Here is a 22,706-nt window from a genome sequence, read left to right on the forward strand (position 1 = left end):
GTTATTTGGCTGAGCTTTTAAGTCTATGGCCAGTCATTCAGAATTACGCTGTGAGTTGAAACCAACTTTCCAGAGTGATAAAAGGGACTTTTCTGCATTGTAGTTTGTGAAGACGAGGACCTCGAAGATCCAGAGGGTCACAGACTTTGTCAAGTAAGTTACATTTGGTTCCTTTAGAAATCATTCCAAGCAGTTTACATGTCAGGTAAAGCCAAAGCATTTCTGGGTCCAGGGCAAGAGTACTTCAGATCTCAGGAAGGCAGTAGGGAGGCTAATTTGCCTAATGTCTATGTTGTTCCTTCCCTCCACCCCAGGTCTGTCCATCCCTATGAGACTCCAGAGGTGCTGAGTTTTCCAGTTGAGGACGGGAGCCTGCCATATATGAAATGGATGGACGAGGCCGTTCCTGACGACTGACGAATCAGGGAGCATAATATCCCCAATGGTCTATGATCTTATTGGATGTGAATCTCCAATCGGTTGATTAACTGGAGCGTTAGGCCACAGGGATTGGCTGGGAACCAGGAAGCTTTGATCGAGGGGTCCAAAGTTTAACTCATGCTTTTGAACTCTCAATCCACAGATGATAACTGTTTAGCTCCCACCAGAGGGGCATACAGTGCCTTGCAAAAGTATTCATCCCCCTTGGCGTTTTTCCTATATTGTTGCATTACTACCTGTAATTTAAACTGATTTTTATTTGGATTTCATGTAATGGACAAAAACAAAATAGTCCAAATTGGTGAAGTGAAATAAAAAAAATCACTCATTTCAAAAAATGTTAAAAGAATAAAATGGAAAAGTGTTGCGTGCATATGTTTTCACCCACTTTGCTATGAAGCCCCTAAATAAGATCTGGTGCAACCAATTACCTTCAGAAGTCATATAATTAGTTAAATAAAGTCCACCTGTGTGCAATCTAAGTGTCACATGATCTCAGTATATATACACCTGTTCTGAAAGACCCCAGAGCCTGCAACACCACTACGCAAGGGGCACCACCAAGCAAGTGGCACCAAAAAGACCAAGGAGCTCTCCAAACAGGTTAGGGACAAAGTTGTGAAGTACAGATCAGGGTTCGGTTATAAAAAATGTCCAAAACATTGAACATCCCACGGAGCACCATTAAATCCATTATAAAAAATGGAAAGAATATGGCACCACAACAAACCTGCCAAGAGAGGGTCACCCACCAAAACGCACGGACCAGGCAAGGAGGGCATTAATCAGAGAGGCAACAAAGAGACAACCCTGAAAGAGCTGCAAAGCTCCACAGCAGAAACTGGAGTATCTGTCCATAGGACCACTTTAAGCCGTACACTCCACAGAGCTGGGCTTTATGGAAGGTTGACCAGAGAAAAATAAGCAAACATGTTTGGCGTTTGCCAAAAGGCATGTGGGAGACTCCCCAAACATATGGAAGATGGTACTCTGGTTAGATTAGACTAAAATGTATTTTTTTGGCCAGCAAGGAAAAAATGTCTGGAGCAAAACCAACACCTCTCATCAACCCGAGAACACCATCCCCACAGTGAAGCATGGTGGCAGCATCATGCTGTGGGGATGTTTTTCATCTGCAGGGACTGGAAAACTGGTCAAAATTGAAGGAATGATGGATGGCGCTAAATACAGGGGAATTCTTGAGGGAAATCTGTTTCAGTCTTCCAGAGATTTGAGACTGGGACAGAGGTTCAACTTCCAGCAGGACAATGACCCTAAGCATACTGATAAAGCAACACTTGAGTGGTTTTAGGGGAAACATTTAAATGTCTTGGAATAGCCTAGTCAAAGCCCAGACCTCAATCCAATTGAGAATCTGTGGTATAACTTAAAGATTGCGGTACACCAGCGGAACCCATCCAACTTGAAGGAGCTGGAGCAGTTTTGCCTTGAACAATGGGCAAAAATCCCAGTGGCTAGATGTGCCAAGCTTATAGAGATATACCCCAAGAGACTTGCAGCTGTAATTGCTGCAAAAGGTGGCTCTACAAAGTATTGACTTTGGGGGGATGAATAGTTATGCACGCTCAAGTTTTCATTTTTTGGTCTTATTTCTTGATTCTTTCAAAATAAAAAATATTTTGCATCTTCAAAGTGGTAGGCATGTTGTATAAATCAAATGATACAAACCCCCCAAAAATCGATTTTAATTCCAGGTTGTAAGGCAACAAAATAGGAAAAATGTCACGTGAATACTTTCACAAGCCACTGTACTACAAAGCATGATCAATGAGTTAGCCAGCTAACATTGATAAACAACCAGAAATAACCTCATTTTTTGTGGTTCATTAAAAGAAAGCTACATTTACACATGTTTTACGTTGTTGAGTCAACTAGATAATGTCCATTTCAAGCTTATCTTAAAAAAAAAAAAAAGTTATGTCAGAATATTTAGGCAAGTTAGCTTGCTAACTCATTGATCCTCCTTTGTACCCCTCTGGACATTGAGATTAAGTCAGACTCAAGAGTTGTTAGACTCTTGTTGTTAGAGCTCTGTGTTATACAGGTCTGTGTTTTGCCATGATAATGCTGTGTTTGATATAACCTATGTAATGTTTGTTGTCAGTTTGTCAGACCTGAAAGAGTTGGTAGCTCCAAATCTGAAAATAATTGCCTGGAAACAGCATTAGGCTTGAAACAATAATGTTGTTATGTGTTGATTCAAGGTATTATAGTTTACTACATAACATTATAAACTCAGCAAAAAAAGAAACATCTTCTCACTGTCAACTGCATTTATTTTCAATAAACTTAAGATGTGTAAATATTTGTATGAACATGACAAAGTTCAACAACTGAGACATAAACTGAACAAGTTCCACAGACATGTGACTAACAGAAATGTGTCCCTGAACAAAGGGGGGGTCAAAATCAAAAGTAACAGTCAGTATCTGGTGTGGCCACCAGCTGCATTAAGTACTGCAGTGCATCTACTCCTCATGGACTGCACCAGATTTGCCAGTTCTTGCTGTGAGATGTTACCCCACTCATCCACCAAAGCACCTGCAAGTTCCAAGAAATTTCTGGGGGGAATGGCCCTAGCCCTCACCCTCCGATCCAACAGGTCCCAGACGTGCTCAATGGGAATGACATCCGGGCTCTTCGCTGGTCATGGCAAAACACTGACATTCCTGTCCTTCAGGAAATCACGCACAGAACGAGCAGTATGGCTGGTAGCATTGTCATGCTGGAGGGTTATGTCAGGATGAGCCTGCAGGAAGGGTACCACATGAGGGAGGAGGATGTCTTCCCTGTAACGCACAGCATTGAGATCGCCTGCAATGACAACAAGCTCAGTCCGATAATGCTGTGACACACCGCCCCAGACCATGACGGACCCTCCACCTCCAAATCGATCCCGCTCCAGAGTACAGGCCTCGGTGTAACGCTCATTCCTTCGACGATAAATGCGAATCCGACCATCACCCCCGGTGAGACAAAACCACGACTCGTCAGGCAACGGTGGGTTTGTACCCATAGGAGGCGTTGTTGCCGGTGATGTCTGGTGAGGACATGCCTTACAACAGGCCTACAGGCCCTCAGTCCAGCCTCTCTCAGCCTATTGCGGACAGTTTGAGCACTGATGAGGGATTGTGCGTTCCTGGTGTAACTTGGTCAATTGTTGTTGCCATCCTGTACCTGTCCCGCAGGTGTGATGTTTGGATGTACCGATCCTGTGCAGGTGTTGTTACCCGTGGTCTGCCACTGCGAGGACGATCATCTGTCTGTCCTGTCTCCGTGTAGCACTGTTTTAGGCGTCTCACAGTACAGACATTTCAATTTATTGCCCTGGCCACATCTGCAGTCCTCATGCCTCCTTGCAGCATGCCTAAGGCACGTTCACGCAGATGAGCAGGGACCCTGGGCATCTTTCTTTTGGTGTTTTTCAGAGTCCGTAGAAAGGCCCCTTTAGTGTCCTACGTTTTCATAACTGTGACCTTAATTGCCTACAGTCTGTAAGCTGTTCGTGTCTTAATGACCGTTCCACAGGTGCGTTTTCATTAATTGTTTATGGTTCCTTGAACAAGCATGGGAAACAGTGTTTAAACCCTTTACAATGAAGATCTGTGAAGTTATTTGGATTTTTAGGAATAATCTTTGAAAGACAGGGTCCTGAAAAAGGGCCGTTTCTTTTTTTGCTGAGTTTATTTATATGTTATAACATCAGATTAATGATTAAATCACATTTGTTTTTGTTATCTGGTTTCCGTAAAGCTGACACAGCACCCCTGTTTATCGTTTCACTGTGAAGTGAAAGTTGATAGTACTGCATTTTGGGGAGGGATTATTGAACTCAGTTTGAAATTATTGCTCTAAGGAGAGCGTTTTGTAATATATGATGGGTCAAAAATACTTTCCTTCTTCCTTGAGGTGATACATGATGCTTTGTACCAGCTAGGGTTCTATTCAATCTGTATCACTGAATATACATTTTAAGGTAAATTCCGATTGAGCCGACATATGCAGTGTTTCCGTGAATGCAGTCTACGCTAACACGGGAACATTGCCTTTAAATTTCAATCATGCTGTAATGCTGAACTTCCGTGATACGAATTGAATAGAGCCCTTACATGTTTGAATTTTAGGGTGGGGTGAAGGCTTTTACACATATTTTCTTGGTTTTGCCTTATATGGAAAGAGGAGATTTGGTGCATGCACTTGCAATCTGTGTATACTGTAGCGTGTTGTGTTCACCAATCTTTAGCCCGTGATCCCTGACTGTTAGATCCAGAGAGGAAGCTGTGTGTCCACATTAAACCTGTTCCCCTGGGTACACGGAGCACAGAGAAGAAAGGTCCACCTGTTCAGGGACCAGATGGATCCGGGCCTGGTGAAAGCAGGGCCTGTTGTGTATACACATTAAAACAGCCACACGGTTAGGTCACTGTTTACATTGCATACTGTAGATTACTGAGCACTAGTTTATAGACACCTACACACACACACACACACACACACACAGTTACATTCACACCTCGGCACCCTGCGTCCTCTGAGGGTCATCTCTCTTGCTCACACATACACAGTGAACATAGTATACCTGAGGGACTAACTGAAAAATTTTCTGTAATAAATTATATATATATATATATATATATATATATATATATATATATATATATATATATAATATATATATATATATATATAAAATAAATATGATATATAAATGATATAGATGTCAAACAGCTACAGTCTGAGTGGAGTGATTTGTCGTGGTACCGTTTTCAGAGCCAGTTTAGTTTGCTTCCTCATAGTCTTGAATAGAAGAATGCTGGTTAAACCATTGATGCAGCATAGTTTCGCTTAACTCGCTGAAGTTAGAATTGGGGTTAGTCCCCCATCGGAAAATGGTTTCCAGGATCAGAACCTCACAAAGGAAATGCAGACATGGTTAAGCAAGGTTTTGTTCCCGTGGATTTACCCATAATCCACTTTACCCCCAAAGTCAGGAAAGGGCAGTAGCGAGTAGCCTGTTTCCTATATAGTGCACTACTTTTGACCTGGGCCCATAGGTCTCTGGTCAAAAGTAGTGCACTAATACTGTATAGGAAATAGGTTGCCATTTTGGGTCTCACATTTTTCCTTTTCACCATTGGATTGATGAACGACCTGAAAAATGTACAGCTATGATGTATATGTCATCACTATTTATTTGATATTACTATCAGCGTCATGAATAGTGGATTGAGTTCCTATGAGACTAAATCACATAATGTTATGTCAGCGTAATATAATGACATGTTGCTGACTGATCATGCCCACTGGAGGTTATCACTGAGTGGACTGCATACTGATGACCATTTACATTGAAGGGGATCAAAGATCCTGTGTTCACCACTATTGTATTGTGATGGATAGGCCTACTTTCTGTTTTGGCAAGCTACATTCAATAAAGGATCTCAACATTCGGTTACTAGCAAACAGGGTTGGGAAGTAATGGATTACATGTAAGGGATTATAAAAAAACTGTAACTAATCCGTTACCAGCAAAAATATTGTAATCAGATTACAGATACTTTTGAAAAACTAGATGAAAAATATCTTTCACACTTCTCTGTTTTCTCAATGACAATCAAAAGAGCATTGAAAAAAGGTGCAAGTGTAAGTTTGTTCCATCTGAGCGAGTCTGACCACAAGTCAGAGACCACTATGATGACACACTAAATGTGTTTGATGGATCGCGGGAAAAGAGTAGGAATAGGTTTTTTATGCTACAGTCCAAGCTATGTCTTCCAATAGTGCGACTGCTGTCGGCATCCAAAGATTATACAACTTGAATAAATGCTTGGAGGTAAGGATGACAGCAGTGGTGTAGTCTACGGCGATACGGATATCACTTTTTATTGATATATACATAGCGCATTGATGTGAATCACACTGCTGCTCTCTCATTTAGCTATTTGCGCATTACGGATTGAGGTTGTTGTGGATGGCTGTTCACAAATCTAAATGTGTATTTGAACCCAATAATGGTTGAATCGAAAAAGTTTAAGCTGCCTTTCAATCATTGTTTTTTAAACCAGTAGGCAGCCATTGAAAAATCCACTCTTGCAACAGCTGCATAGTGCAGATTCAAACCTATGTAATAAAAGCATCTAATTCATGCTGATAAAATAAATCCATAGTCCTAAAGGACACGTGCTCTCACTTTGAATAGACTTAAAGGGACAATCTGTAGTTGCTACATCCATTTTTGGATTTACAGTGGGGGAAAAAGTATTTGATCCCCTGCTGATTTTGTACGTTTGCCCACTTACAGAGAAATGATCAGTCTATAATTTTAATGGTAGGTTTATTTGAACAGTGAGAGACAGAATAACAACAAAAAAATCCTGAAAAACGCATATCAAAAATGTTATAAAATTATTTGCATTTTAATGAGGGAATTATTTTATATTTGAGATTATTCAAAATGCCCACACTTTGCCTTGACAGCTTTGCACACTCTCGGCATTCTCTTAACCAGCATCACCTGGAATGCTTTTCCAACAGTCTTGAAGGAGTTCCCACATATGCTGAGCACTTGTTGGCTGCTTTTCATTCACTCTGCTGTCCAACTCATCCCAAACCAACTAAAATGGGTTTAAGTCGGGGGATTGTGGAGGCCAGGTCATCTGATGCAGCACTCCATCAACCTCCTTGTTGGTCAAATAGCCCTTACACAGCGTGAAGGTGTGTTGGGTCGGGTCTTGTCCTGTTGAAAAACTAATTATAATCCCACTAAGCACAAACCAGATGGGATGGCGTATGGCTGCAGAATGATGTGGTAGCCATGCTGGTTAAGTGTGCATTGAATTCTAAATAAATCACAAACAGTGTCACCAGCAAAGCAACCCCACACCATCACACCTCCTCCATGCTTCACGGTGGGAACCACACATGCAGAGATCATCCATTCACCTACTCTGCGTCTCACAAAGTCACGGCGTTTGGAACCAAAGATCTCACATTTGAACTCATCAGACCAAAGGACAGATTTCCACCAGTCTAATCTCCATTGCTCGTGTTTCTTGGCCCAAGCCAAGTCTCTTCTTATTATTGGCGTCCTTTAGTAGTGGTTTCTTTTCAGAAATTCAACCATGAAGGCCTGATTCACACAGTCTCCTCTGAACAGTATCAAATCAAATCAAATTTATTTATATAGCCCTTCTTACATCAGCTGATATCTCAAAGTGCTGTACAGAAACCCAGCCTAAAACCCCAAACAGCAAGCAATGCAGGTGTAGAAGCACGGTGGCTAGGAAAAACTCCCTAGAAAGGCCAAAACCTAGGAAGAAACTTAGAGAGGAACCAGGCTATGAGGGGTGGCCAGTCCTCTTCTGGCTGTGCCAGGTGGAGATTATAACAGCACATGGCCTAGATGTTCAAATGTTCATAAATGACCAGCATGGTCAAATAATAATAACCATAGTAGTTGTCGAGGGTGCAACAAGTCAGTACATGTTGAGATGTCTGTTACTTGAACTCTGTGAAGCATTTATTTAGTATGCAATTTCTGAGGCTGGTAACGCTAATGAACTTATCCTCTGCAGCAGAGGTAACTCTGGGTCTTCCTTTCCTGTGGCGGTCCTCATGAGAGCCAGTTTCATCATAGCGCTTGATGGTTTTTGCGACTGCACTAGAAGAAACTTTCAAAGTTCTTTAAATTTTCCAGATTGACTGACCTTTATTTCTTAATGTAATGATTGACTTTGGGGGGGTGAATAGTTCTGCATGCCCATGTTTTCTGTTTTTTTGTGTTATTTCTTGTTTGTTTCACAATAAAAAATATTTTGGATCTTCAAAGTCGTAGGCATGTTTGTAAATCAAAAAATACAAACGCCCCAAAAAATCTATTTTAATTAAGGCAACAAAATAGGAAAAATGTCAAAGGGAGTGAATACTTTCACAAGCCACTGTAAAATATAGAAAATAGTAAAAATAAAGAAAAACCATTGAAAGAGTATTTTTGTCCAAACTTTTGACTGGTACTATATACACTGCTCAAAAAAATAAAGGGAACACTAAAATAACACATCCTAGATCTGAAAGAATGAAATAATCTTATTAAATACTTTTATCTTTTCATAGTTGAATGTGCTGACAACAAAATCACACAAAAATAATCAATGGAAATCCAATTTATCAACCCATGGAGGTCTGGATTTGGAGTCACACTCAAAATTAAAGTGGAAAACCACACTACAGGCTGTTCCAACTTTGATGTAATGTCCTTAAAACAAGCCAAAATGAGGCTCAGTAGTGTGTGTGGCCTCCACATGCCTGTATGACCTCCCTACAATGCCTGGGCATGCTCCTGATGAGGTGGCGGATGGTCTCCTGAGGGATTTCCTCCCAGACCTGGACAAAAGCATCCGCCAACTCCTGGACAGTCTGTGGTGCAACGTGGCGTTGGTGGATGGAGCGAGACATGATGTCCCAGATGTGCTCAATTGGATTCAGGTCTGGGGAACGGGCGGGCCAGTCCATAGCATCAATGCCTTCTTCTTGCAGGAACTGCTGACACACTCCAGCCACATGAGGTCTAGCATTGTCTTGCATTAGGAGGAACCCAGGGCCAACCGCACCAGCATATGGTCTCACAAGGGGTCTGAGGATCTCATCTCGGTACCTAATGGCAGTCAGGCTACCTCTGGCGAGCACATGGAGGGCTGTGCGGCCCCCCAAAGAAATGCCACCCCACACCATGACTGACCCACCGCCAAACCGGTCATGCTGGAGGATGTTGCAGGCAGCAGAACGTTCTCCATGGCGTCTCCAGACTGTCACGTCTGTCACATGTGCTCAGTGTGAACCTGCTTTCATCTGTGAAGAGCACAGGGCGCCAGTGGCGAATTTGCCAATCTTGGTGTTCTCTGGCAAATGCCAAACGCCCTGCACGGTGTTGGGCTGTAAGCACAACCCCCACCTGTGGACGTCGGGCCCTCATACCACCCTCATGGAGTCTGTTTCTGACCATTTGAGCAGACACATGCACATTTGTGGCCTGCTGGAGGTCATTTTGCAGGGCTCTGGCAGTGCTCCTCCTTGCACAAAGGCGGAGGTAGTGGTCCTGCTGCTGGGTTGTTGCCCTCCTACGGCCTCCTCCGCGTCTCCTGATGTACTGGCCTGTCTCCTGGTAGCGCCTCCATGCTCTGGACACTACGCTGACAGACACAGCAAACCTTCTTTCCACAGCTCGCATTGATATGCCATCCTGGAAGAGCTGCACTACCTGAGCCACTTGTGTGGGTTGTAGACTCCGTCTCATGCTACCACTAGAGTGAAAGCACCGCCAGCATTCAAAAGTTACCAAAACATCAGCCAGGAAGCATAGGAACTGAGAAGTGGTCTGTGGTTACCACCTGCACAACCACTCCTTTATTGGGGGTGTCTTGCTAATTGCCTATAATTTCCACCTGTTGTCTATACCATTTGCACAACAGCATGTGAAATTTATTGTCAATCAGTGTTGCTTCCTAAGTGGACAGTTTGATTTCACAGAAGTGTGATTGACTTAAAGTTACATTGTGTTGTTTAAGTGTTCCCTTTATTTTTTTGAGCAGTATATATATATATTCTATACACTGCTCAAAAAAATAAAGGGAACACTTAAATCCTTCGCGTCAAATATTCGTCCAGTTCGAGGTGAGTAATCGCTGTTCTGATATCCAAAAGCTCTTTTCGGTCATAAGAGATTGTACCATCAACATTATGTACAAAATAAGTTAGAAATAATGCGAGAAAAAACACAAATAGCACAATTGGTTAGGAGCCTGTAAAACGACAGCCATCTCCACCGGCGCCATTCTTCAAATTTGCACATACACTCGCACAATTTGATGAATGTAACCAAAAAGTGTGCCTAATGACATTCAGCGATTGCCTTTGATTAGGCTTATATTAAATGATGGTTCTTGCTGACCAATAGACATTTTTTGTAGCCTGAAAAGTTGGGACACCTGAAATGGGGCTGAAACTGTCCCGGGAAAAATGGGATGTCACCCTACACATGTTGAATTTTCTAGACTAGGCTACAATGTGTAGGCCTATTACCATGAACTTTAAATAGGCCTGCCTGTAGCCGGTGATGTAGTGGTAAAAAAAAAGCAGGTTTGCCGTCAAGGCAATAAAAGTAACACTCACTATACATTCAATGCATTTATCTGAGTTTACCCTCCACTGCCTACACCGCCGCTGGTAGCCTACCCTGACAGCCAAGGCAATTTTACACATATGAAAACACGCAGAACAGGTAGCCTGCATTCAATGTAATACATGAGTTGAATCAAAACATGTTTACACCCTAGTTCATGAGTTGTCCATAATTCAATGAATGCTTGGAGTCTTCACATCTCATGTGACATAAAACACCACTTTTCTTTCCTTACATTAATGTCATTTATGACAGTGTTATTTGTAATTATTACACATTTAACAATTGTTTTAGCACATTGAACTTAAACCCTGTACGATTCCTGGATCTTGGAGATCTTGGAAAATGCATAACAAAGTGTAACTATGCCTACGTAACAATTCATTATGTTTCATCATGAAAACAGTTCTCAGGGGCACAGAAATCCCAAATAATGTAGGCCTATGCCATTGCAAAACTGAATGCATCTAACAAAAAGAGTCAACTATAGGCCTACTGTCATTAATGTTGGACGGATTGGATGCGCATTGGTGTCTAGCTGTAGACTAGTTGTCTGGTGATATTAGCAACCATCATCAGCTGATCCAGGAAAGAAAATAAATAGTGATAGAAAATAATAATGCTAAATAAATTGTATACTTCTTCTGGCCACGGATGACACGGAGAACGCTAATACCCACGTGCACATGAAAAACAAAGCAATGAGTGGTCTAAAAAGTTGACTGACAAAAACAAACATTGATGAATCAAAAATGTAAATTAGCAAGTACAAAGGAAAATCTATGAGTTTAAAGTAGCTCAGCTGAGGCCAAATTCAGCACTACTGAGCAGTGGAGGCAGGTGGGAGGAGCTATAGGAGAATGGGCTCATTGTAATGTCTGGAATGGAAACCACGCTTGACTCAGTTCCTTTATTCCATTCCAGCCATTACAATGAGCCCATCCTCATTGTCACGTCCTGACCAGTAAAAGGGGTTATTTGTTATTGTAGTTTGGTCAGTGCGTGGCAGGGGGTGTTTGTTTTGTGTGGTTCGGTGTTTTTGGTTTATGTTCTATATTATCTATTTCTATGTGTTAATCTAGTTTTTCTATTTCTATGTTGGGGTTTTGTTAGGACCTCCAATTAGAGACAGCTGGTTGTCGTTGCCTCTAATTGGAGACCATATTTACTTGGGGTTTGTTTCATTTGTGTTTTGTGGGTGGTTGTTTCCCGTATAGTCTGTGCACCTTACGGGACTGTTTTCGTCGTTTGTATTGTTTAAGTGTGTTTTCTTTAATAAAGTAAAGAAGATGATCAATATACCCGCAGCATTTTGGTCCACTCCTTATGACGTCCGTGACAGAACCACCCACCAAAGAAGGACCACGCAGCGGAGGAAGGAAAAGAAGGAGATCCTCGATGGTAAGGGTCCATGGAGCCAGGCTGGGGAGTACCAGCGCCCGAAGGAGGAGCTGGAGGAAGCTAAGAGGGAACGACAGCGGTATGAGGCATTATATCCTCCATTTCAGGAGGAGAGGAGGCAGCCCCCCCCCCCCAAAAAAATGGGGGGGGGGGGCATACGGGGAGTTTAGCTAAGTCAGGGGAGCCCTGACCTAACTTCCCGGGTGTAAAGGAGAGAGCCGTGGAGCAAAAATTAGCCAGTCAAGGAATCAAGCGAGGAGCTTGATGCGAGATTCCGGAGAGAGGTACTGGCGGAAAGGGCACGAAGGAGCACCTGTGCTTACTATGGGGAGTGACGGATCAAGCAAGCACCATGTTATGCGGAGATACGCACGGTATCGCCAGTGCACAGCTACAGCCCGGTGCGCTTGGTGAAAGCTCCTCACAGGTGTCATTCTAGAGCCAGCATCGAGCCAGGACCAGTGATGCAAGTTGCAAGCATCAGACCGCCGGTGAGGGTTCATGGCCCAGTGTATTCTGTTCCTGCTCCTCGTACTCTTCCTCCAGTGCTTCAGCCCAGTCCGGTACGTCCTGTTCCTGCTCCTCGCACTAGTCCTGTGGTGCGTGGTACTAGGCTGGCGCCTCCAAAACCAGCCCCACGCATCAGGCCTCTAGTGCGCCTGCCCAGTCCAGTACGTCCTGTTCCTGCTCCTCTCACTAGCCCTGAGGTGCGTGTTACTAGGCTGGCGCCTCCAAAACCAGCCCCACGCATCAGGCCTCTAGTACGCCTGCCCAGTCCAGTATGTCTTGTTCCTGCTCCTCGCACTAGCCCTGAGGTGCGTGTCAATAGTCTGCCGCCTCCAAAGCCAGCCCCACGCATCAGGCCTTCAGTGCACAGTCCCAGTCCAGAGCTCCCGGCGACAGTTCCCCGTCCAGAGCTTCCGGCGACAGTTCCCCGTCCAGAGCTTCCGGCGACAGTTCCCCGTACAGAGCTTCCGGCGACAGTTCCCCGTCCAGTGCTTCCGGCGACGTCCTACAGTCCGGAACCGACAGAGACGTCCTACAGTCCGGAACCGACAGACACGGCCTGCAGTCCGAAACCGACAGAGACGGCCTGCAGTCCGGAGCCGGCAGAGACGGCCTGCAGTCCGGAGCCGGCAGAGACGGCCTGCAGTCCGGAGCCGGCAGAGACGGCCTGCAGTCCGGAGCCTGCAGAGACGGCCTGCAGTCCGGAGCCTGCAGAGACGGCCTGCAGTCCGGAGCCTGCAGAGACGCTCCTCAGCCCTGAGTCTCCAGCGACGCTCCTCAGCCCTGAGTCTCCAGCGACGCTCCTCAGCCCGAGGTCTCCAGCGATGCACCTCAGCCCAGAGCCTTCAGCAGTGGTCTACAGCCCGGAGCCTTCAGCGGGGGTGGGCAGGTTAGAATGGGGACTAAGCCCGGAGCCAGAGCCACCTCCGTAGTTGGAGGATTGGGGGGGTGTAGCACGGGAGCCGTCATTGACGGTGGCTACCCTCCCTTCCCTCCCTTTAAGTTTGGGGTTAATTTTTGTGGGGTTTTTGTTTTGAGGTGCATTCGGGGGCTGCACCTTTGGGGGGGGTACTGTCATGTCCTGGCCAGTAAAAGGGGTTATTTGTTATTGTAATTTGGTCAGGGCGTGGCAGGGGGTGTTTGTTTTGTGTGGTTGGGTGTTTTTGGTTTATGTTCTATATTATCTATTTCTATGTATTAATCTAGTTTTTCTATTTCTATGTTGGGGTTTTGGTAGGACCTCCAATTATATGCAGCTGGTTGTCGTTGCCTCTAATTGGAGGCCATATTTAGTTGGGGTTTGTTTCACTTGTGTTTTGTGGGTGGTTGTTTCCTGTATAGTCTGTGCACCTTACCGGACTGTTTTCGTCGTTTGTTTTGTTTAAGTGTGTTTTCTTTAACCTGTTGGGGATAGGGGGCAGTATTTGCACGGCCGGATAAAAAACGTACCCAATTTAATCTGGTTACTACTCCTGCCCAGTAACTAGAATATGCATATAATTGTTTGATTTGGATAGAAAACACCCTAAAGTTTCTAAAACTGTTTGAATGGTGTCTGTGAGTATAACAGAACTCATATGGCAGGCCAAAACCTGAGAAGATTCCAAACAGGAAGCGCCCTCTCTGACCATTTCTTGGCCTTCTTTGTCATCTCTATCCAAAACAAAGGATCTCTACTGTAACGTGACATTTTCTAAGGCTCCCATAGGCTCTCAGAAGGCGCCAGAACGTTGAATGATGACTCTCCAGTCTCTGGCTGAAAAACAGTAGCGCATTTGGTAAGTGGTCGATCTGAGAACAATGAGATGGGCCGCGCATGCACGTGAAGAGTCCATTTTACTTTCTCTATCTTTGAACGAAAACAACGACTCCCGGTCGGAATATTATCGCTTTTTTACGAGAAAAATCGCATAAAAATTGATTTTAAACAGCGTTTGACATGCTTCGAAGTACGGTAATGGAATATTTAGAATTTTTTTGTCACGAAACGCGCCGGGCGCGTCACCCTTCTTTACCCTTAGGATAGTGTCTTGAACGCACGAACAAAACGCCGCTATTTGGATATAACTATGGATTATTTGGAACCAAACCAACATTTGTTATTGAAGTAGAAGTCCTGGGAGTGCATTCTGACGAAGAACAGCAAAGGTAATCCAATTTTTCTTATAGTAAATCTGAGTTTGGTGAGTACCAAACTTGGTGGGTGTCAAAATTGCTAGCCCGTGATGGCCGGGCTATCTACTCAGAATATTGCAAAATGTGCTTTCACCGAAAAGCTATTTTAAAATCGGACACCGCAATTGCATAAAGGAGTTCTGTATCTATAATTCTTAAAATAATTGTTATGTTTTTTGGGAACGTTTATCGTGAGTAATTTAGTAAATTCACCAGAAGTGTTCGGTGGGAATGCTAGTCACATGTTAGTCACATGCTAATGTAAAAAGCTGGTTTATTATATAAATATGAACTTGATTGAACAAAACACGCATGTATTGTATGACATAATGTCCTAGGAGTGTCATCTGATGAAGATCATCAAAGGTTAGTGCTACATTTAGCTGTGGTTTTGGTTTTTGTGACATTATATGCTAGCTTGAAAAATGGGTGTCTGATTATTTCTGGCTGGGTACTCTGCTGACATAATCTAATGTTTTGCTTTCGTTGTAAAGCCTTTTTGAAATCGGACAGTGTGGTTAGATTAACGAGAGTCTTGTCTTTAAAATGGTGTAAAATAGTCATATGTTTGAGAAATTGAAGTAATAGCATTTCTAAGGTATTTGAATATCGCGCCACGGGATTCCACTGGCTGTTGACTAGGGTGGGATGCAAACGTCCCACCTAGCCCAGAGAGGTTAATAAAGTAAAGAAGATGATCAATATACACGCTGCATTTTGATCCACTCCTTACGTTGTCCGTGACACTCATATAGCTCCTCCCACCAGACTCCACTGCTACTGAGTGGACAGCGCAGTGGATAGGGAAACGGTTTGTGCAGCTACGTACAAATAAATGGTTTAAACCATGACAGAAAGGTAGGGGTGTTTTTTTCATTTGGAAGCTTTTATTTTCATATTTACCACTGTAAGACATATTTACCACTGCATTTGAAACAAATAGGAGAACAGTTAAATTAGCATTATTTAGAGACCCCCCTTAAAGTTGGATTTTTGCTGCATTTAGGGGAGCTAATCTCTCATTCAGGGGAGCTGAGGCCCCACTGGCTTCCCCGTCATTCGCACCCTGCCTGTACATAATAATGTTAAGGGTATGCTTGTAATTGTTATGGACTGGGGAGTTTTTCAGGATAAAAAATAAATGGAATGGCACCAAGCACAGTAAAAATCCTGGAGGAAAACCTGGTTCAGCCTGCTTTCCACCAGACACTGGGAGATTAATTCAATTTTTAGCAGGAGAATAACCTAAAACACAAGGCCAAATCTAATAGCTTACCAAGAAGACAGGGAATGTTCCTGAGTGGCCGAGTTTACAGTTTTGACTAAATCTGCTTGAAAATCTATGGCAAGGCCTGAAAATGGTTATCTATCAATGGTCAACAACAATTTGACAGAGCAAGAAGAATTTTGAAAATAATAAATGGGCGAATGTTGCACAATCCAGTTGTGGAAAGATCTTCGTTGTAATCACTGCCAAAGATGATGTATTGACTCAGAGAGTTGAATACTTACTGTATCCAATGAAGATATTTTAGTGTTTTATTTTTAATTATTATTTTACAAGTTTTAGAATTTGTATTCAACTTTGACATTAGAGTATTTTGTGTAGATTGTTGACAAAATCAATTTTAATCCTACTTTGTAACACAACATAATGTGGAAAACGTCAAGTGGTGTGAATACTTTCTGAAGGCACTGTAAACAGCAAATTTGTCAGTGTTTATATCCTGGTCTAAGCAGTTTTGGTGTTGATATGGTGTTGTTAGTATGAACAGACTGAACACCAGCTGGTGTTACTTTTTAAGCTGTTGTTAAACAAATACTGTTGTTAATACAGGGTGTCAAATTGGCCAGTGTTACCTAGTGTCCATTTTAAAGTGTAAAATTTGAGTGATGATTCAATTGTTAAATTAACACTTATTGGTGTAAAGGAACCCCCAGTGAGTGTTGGTGGTAATAACCAGTGTTAAACAAAAAACACACCCATCATTATCATATTTCCCAGCATGCTCTATTGCAGTTCGATTTTTTTCATTATTTGTTTCAATATCTATGTTTTTGCATGTACATTGATTGATTCATTAATCTTATGCTACTCAAATATAAATAACATTCACTTTTCTAAACTAATCCAATCTATTATATGGACTTATTGCACCTGTTACTGAAATGGTTGTTCCAGTTAAGATGCTTAAGTTAGAGCTCAGGTTTTTGAGAAAGGGAACCAGTGTGGCCATGAGGTCAGGGTAAGTCGGTGCCTACCATATCAATTGTGTTACAGTCTCATACATTATTTTAACATTTCTACAAACTTCAAAGTGTTTTCAATCCAATGCTACCAATTCTATGCATATCCTGGCTTCTGGGCCTGAGTAACAGGTAGTTTACTTTGGGCACATCAGTCAGGTGGAAATTCAGAAAAATAGACCCTAGCCCTAAGAAGTTTTAAGTGTTCAGGAGGATCAACTGAAGTTGAAGATTCCCGGTGTCTGTGACCCCTGCTGTTTGGTGCAACGCAGACCCAGTGTAGAGCATTGTGAAACAGAGAAGACCCTAAGTTTTGATGCAGAGTCTACCAGATAAAGTCAAGTTAGGATGTGCCAGCTATTCCGTGAGAGATTTTGTCCCGAATCCATTACGGTGGCAGCAGTGTGTAGGAGATCCTAGATTTGAGAAGTTCGCAGGAGGACATGAGACAAAGGAATGTGTGGTATCGGTGGAAAAAGTTGTGTGTAAACTGTAGGGGTACCCATGGTGCTGGAGATCAGAAGTGTCCGGTGAGATAAAGGCAGGTTGAGGGTGCTAGGATCAGAGTACGAGCAGAAGGTGTCATATGCTGAGGCAGTGAAAAAAGTAGAAGAGGAAGATGGGTCCAGGGTGAGGGATCCCAAGAAGCGTCCTGTGAGTAAGCTGAGGCCAATAGAGACAGATAGGAATAACGTGCTTCAGTGAGGCTGTTTTTTGGTATTCATGGCCATGGTTGTCAATTGTAGCACAGGAATGGAACATAAATCACAGAGGATCAGTGGAGGCTCCTCAGAGGAGAAAGGGGAGGACCAAGACACAAAACCTATTCCCCCTCAGGAGACTGAAAAGATTTGGCATGGGTGATCAGATCCTCAAAAGCTTTTACAGCTGCACCACTGAGAGCATCCTGACTGGTTGCATCACTGCCTGGTATGGCAACTGCTCGGCCTCCGACCGCAAGGCACTGCAGAGGGTAGTGCAAACGGCCCAGTACATCACTGGGGCCAAGCTTCCTGCCATCCAGGACCTCTATACCAGGTGGTGTCGAAGGCCCTAAAAATTGTCAAAGACTCCAGCCACCCTAGTCGTAGACTGTTCTCTCTGCTACCACACGGCAGGCGGTACCGGAGCGCCAAGTCTCGGTCCAAGAAGCTTCTAAACAGCTTCTACCCACAAGCCCCCCCCCACCTAGTTTACACTGCTGCTACTCTGTTATCATCTATGCAAAGTCACTTTAATAACATGTCCATACTACCTCAACTAACCGGTGCCCCCGCACATTGACTCTGTACCGGTACCACCTGGATATAGTCTTGCGATTGTTATTTTATTGCTGCTCTTTAATTACTTGTTTTTTTTATTTATTATTCTTATCCGTATTTTTTTAAACTGCATTGTTGGTTAGGGGATCGTAACTAAGCATTTAACTGTTTGGTCTATACCCGTTGTATTAGGCACATGTGACTAATAACATTTGATTTAATTCGATGGTGAAGCATGGTGGTGGCAGCATCATGCTGTGGGGATGTTTTTCAGTGGCAGGAAGTGGGAGACGAATCAGGATCGAGGGAATGATGAACGGAGTAAAGTACAGAGAGAGCCTTGATGAAAACCTGCTCCAGAGCAATGGTGTAAAGTACTTCTTTTGAGCACTACTTAAGTCGTTTTTTGGGGTATCTGTACGGAATCCCGTGGCGCGAAATACAAATACCTCAAAAATGCTATAAATTCAATTTCTCAAACGTATGACTATTTTACACCATTTTAAAGACAAGACTCTCGTTAGCATATAATGTCACAAAAACCAAAACCACAGCTAAATGCAGCACTAACCTTTGATGATCTTCATCAGATGACACTCCTAGGAAATTATGTTATACAATACATACATGTTTTGTTCAATCAAGTTCATATTTATATCAAAAACCAGCTTTTACATTAGCATGTGATGTTCAGGACTAGCATTCCCACCAAACACTTCCGGTGAATTTACTAAATTACTCACGATAAACGTTCACAAAAAACATAACAATTATTTTAAGAATTATAGATACAGAACTCCTTTATGCAATCGCGGTGTCCGATTTTAAAATAGCTTTTCGGTGAAAGCACATTTTGCAATATTCTGAGTAGATAGCTCGCCATCACGGGCTAGCAATTTTGACACCCACCAAGTTTGGTACTCACCAAACTCAGATTTACTATAAGAAAAATTGGATTACCTTTGCTGTTCTTCGTCAGAATGCACTCCCAGGACTTCTACTTCAACAACAAATGTTGGTTTGGTTCCAAATAATCCATAGTTATATCCAAATAGCGGCATTATGTTTGTGCGTTCAAGACACTATCCAAAGGGTAACGAAGGGTGACACACGGATGCGTATCGTGACAAAAAAATTCAAAATAATCCATTACCATACTTCGAAGCATGTCAAACGCTGTTTAAAATCAATTTTTTATGCGATTTTTCTCGTAAAATAGCAATAATATTCCGACCGGGAGAAGTTGTTTTCGTTCAAAGACTCAAAGAAGAAAATGGACTCTTCACGTGCACGCGCAGCCCGTCTCATTGTTCTCAGATCGACCACTTACCAAATGCGCTACTGTTTTTCAGCCAGTAACTGCAGAGTCATCATTCAACGTTCTGGCGCCGTCTGAGAGCCTATGGGAGCCTTAGATAGTGTCACGTTACAGCAGAGATCCTCTGTTTTGGATAGAGATGACAAAGAAGGCCAAGAAATGGTCAGAGAGGGCACTTCCTGTTTGGAATCTTCTCAGGTTTTGGCCTGCCATATGAGTTCTGTTATACTCACAGACACCATTCAAACAGTTTTAGAAACATTAGGGTGTTTTCTATCCAAATCAAACAATTATATGCATATTCTAGTTACTGTGCAGGAGTAGTAACCAGATTAAATCGGGTACGTTTTTTTATCCGGCCGTGCAAATACTGCCCCCTATCCCCAACAGGTTAATGACTGCAACCTAACTGTATGTAAACCTCCAACTTCAACTGTAAATGCTTAGTTTGTAAATGTTGTCTGAGTGTTGGAGTGTGCCCCTGGCTGTCAAATAATAATAATAATAATAAGGAAATTGTGTCATCTGGTTTGCTTAATATAAGGAATTTGATTTATAGAATTTACTTTTTACTTTTACTCAAGTATGACAAATAAGTACTTTTTGCACCACTGTACTTAAGAACATTCAGAACCAGATACTTGTAGGCTTTTAATCAAGTATTATTTTCTATTAAGGTATCTTTACTTTTACTCTAGTATGACAATTGAGTACTTTTTCCAACTTTGCTCCAGAGCTCTCAGGACCTCAGACAGGGGTGACGGTTCACCTCCCAATTGGACAACGACCCTAAGCACACAGCCAAGAATTGCAGGAGTGGCTTCGGGACAAGTCTCTGAATGTCCTTGAGTGGCCCAGCCAGAGCCCGGACTTGAACCCGATCGAACATCTCTGGAGAGACCTTTAAATAGCTGTGCAGCGACGCTCCCCATCCAACCTGACAGAGCTCGAGAGAAGAATTGGAGAAACTCCCCAAATACATGTGTGCCAAGCTTGTAGTGTCATACCCAAGAAGACTTGAGGCTGTAATCGGTGCCAAAGGTGCTTAAAGAAAGTACTGAGTAAATGGTCTGAATACTTATATAAAGGTGATATTTCAGTTTTGTATTTTTAATACATTTCCAAAATAAATTCAAAACTGTTTTTGTTTTGTCGTTATGGGGATTTGTGTCTAGATTGATGCGCAAAAAAAAATTGAAATCAATTAAGAATAAGGCTGTAAATGTAACAAAATGTGGAAAAAGTCAAGGGGTCTGGATACTATCCGAATGCATTGTAAATCAGTCAATGAGAATATATATGAATCAGTCAAGGATACCTATCACTACACATTTTGGGAACTTTGAACTTGTAGAATGCACACCAACTCAAGCAGCACGTTTTTAAAACGTTTAAAATCACTGTATATTGTTATTGATGATATCTAGTAAGCCTACATACCCTGCTGTGCACACCTACCATAGCCTAAACAGCCCTCCTATTTGCCTCGAGTGATGGGGTTTAATGGGACAGCCATTGAGTAATGCATGAGTCAGAGCTCTCTCTTCATCTTAATAACAAACCATTGTCCTTCGTCTTCAATTCAATATCAATTTCCAAGCACATGCTGCTCAGCTCTGCTGTGAAAAATCTGTGTTGTGCTTTATGGTGTGTACATAATCAGTCCGGCGACCACGTACTTCAGGTCCATACCGGAGCGGCGCACACTAAAACCAGAGTGCCATGTGATGAGCAGATGAACCGAGTGTCGTATGGTTCTCTTGGGAATAAGTTGGGGTTGTAAGGAGTTTTTTTTATGTATTTGAGAAGGGATATCATGGACAAGAACCCCGTGTTTCAGATGTCTCACACTCACCACCAACGATGGATCAAAGTGTCAGGTAGGCCTTAATCTCTGTTAACCCAGAAATGCAATCTTGCATAATTTGGTAAACTGCGTGATTCATTTCTGTGTTCATACTTGTTAGAAGTTTTAAAGAAAAACTATTTTACCTCTATAGTTGTGCTAGTGGCAGAATTTCAAATTCATAAATGTAAATTCACTAATAAAAATATCACTATATTCACTGTTTTCTATAAGGAGTTTGAGCAGTATATTAAGATCATTTTACATTCTTCTAATAAGAAAGCTGTAAAATGTGTCAATCAATGTCTTTTAAGGCCTTTGTATAATTCATATTTTTTTGTACCCCCTAGAATAGTAAATATGATGTTCTGGTTTGTTTTTATACTTCCTGTATGTCTAATTTTGTTTTGTGAAAAATAATATAACATTTTAAGTTATGTCAAAAATCAAGTCTCCACCAGAGATTGTGTATTTCATGATGAGATGCTTGTGTCTCCGCCCTAACAATGGGAGTCATTGTCCACAAAGGAAGGCAGGCAATAAGAGGCAAGATAAGGTGGGAACATTCTAGCCAATGAGAGGGCAGATACGTGTGTGAACAACAGTCACAACTCCCATATAAAACGTTTTTTCTCAAAGTTGCCAGAATGCCACGTGCGTCCACTCATATCAGTATTCTAGTAAACAACCTAATCTTAATGAAACATTCTATTCAATCAAATTAGCCTCACATAGAAAATTAGCAAATGCATTTTTGTTGTTGACCAAATTTGACACTCTCACATTGACCTCCAGGATTGTGTCGAGGGACAGCTCTGAGGAAGGGTATCAAAACATTTATGCAGCATTGATGGTCCCCAAGAACACAGTGGCCTCCATCATTCTTAAATGCAAAAGTTTGGAACCACCGAGACTCTTCCCAGAGCTGGCCTCCCGGCCAAACTGAGAAATTGGGGAGAAGGGCCTTGGTGAGGGAAGTGACCAACAACCTGATGGTCACTCTGACAGAGCTGAGATGGGAGAACTTTACAGAAGGACAACCATCTCTGCAGTACTCCACCAATCAGGCTTCGGGACAAGTCTCTGAATATCCTTGAGTGGCCCAGCCAGAGCTCGGACTTGAACCCAATTGAACATCTCTGTAGAAACCAGAAAATGTCTGTGCAGCGATGCTCCCCATCCAACCAGACAGAGCTTGAGAGGATCTACAGAGAAGAATTGGAGAAACTCCCCAAATACAGGGGTGCCAAGCTTGTAGCGTCGTTCATACCCAAGAATATTCGAGGCTGTAATCGCTGCCAAAGGTGCTTC

At 42.6% G+C, this 22,706-nt stretch overlaps 1 protein-coding gene across 8 annotated transcripts in view; it reads left to right on the forward strand.

The window, feature by feature from the left end:
* LOC106562974 (protein CutA homolog) overlaps window positions 1–4,892 on the forward strand; it is a 34,786-nt gene extending 29,894 nt beyond the window's left edge. For all 8 annotated transcript variants that reach the window (XM_014128135.3, XM_045689882.2, XM_014128132.3 and 5 more), the window contains 2 exons: window positions 104–153; window positions 315–4,892. In XM_014128135.3, the coding sequence (XP_013983610.1) occupies window positions 104–153; window positions 315–417 (153 nt within the window). In that variant the 3' untranslated portion in view covers window positions 418–4,892. The remainder of the gene's footprint in view (window positions 1–103; window positions 154–314) is intronic.
* The last annotated feature ends 17,814 nt before the right edge of the window (window positions 4,893–22,706 follow it).

The sequence above is a fragment of the Salmo salar genome, chromosome 11, assembly GCF_965601325.2.
Source record: "Salmo salar chromosome 11, fSalSal1, whole genome shotgun sequence".
Taxonomy (NCBI): Eukaryota; Metazoa; Chordata; class Actinopteri; order Salmoniformes; family Salmonidae; genus Salmo; species Salmo salar.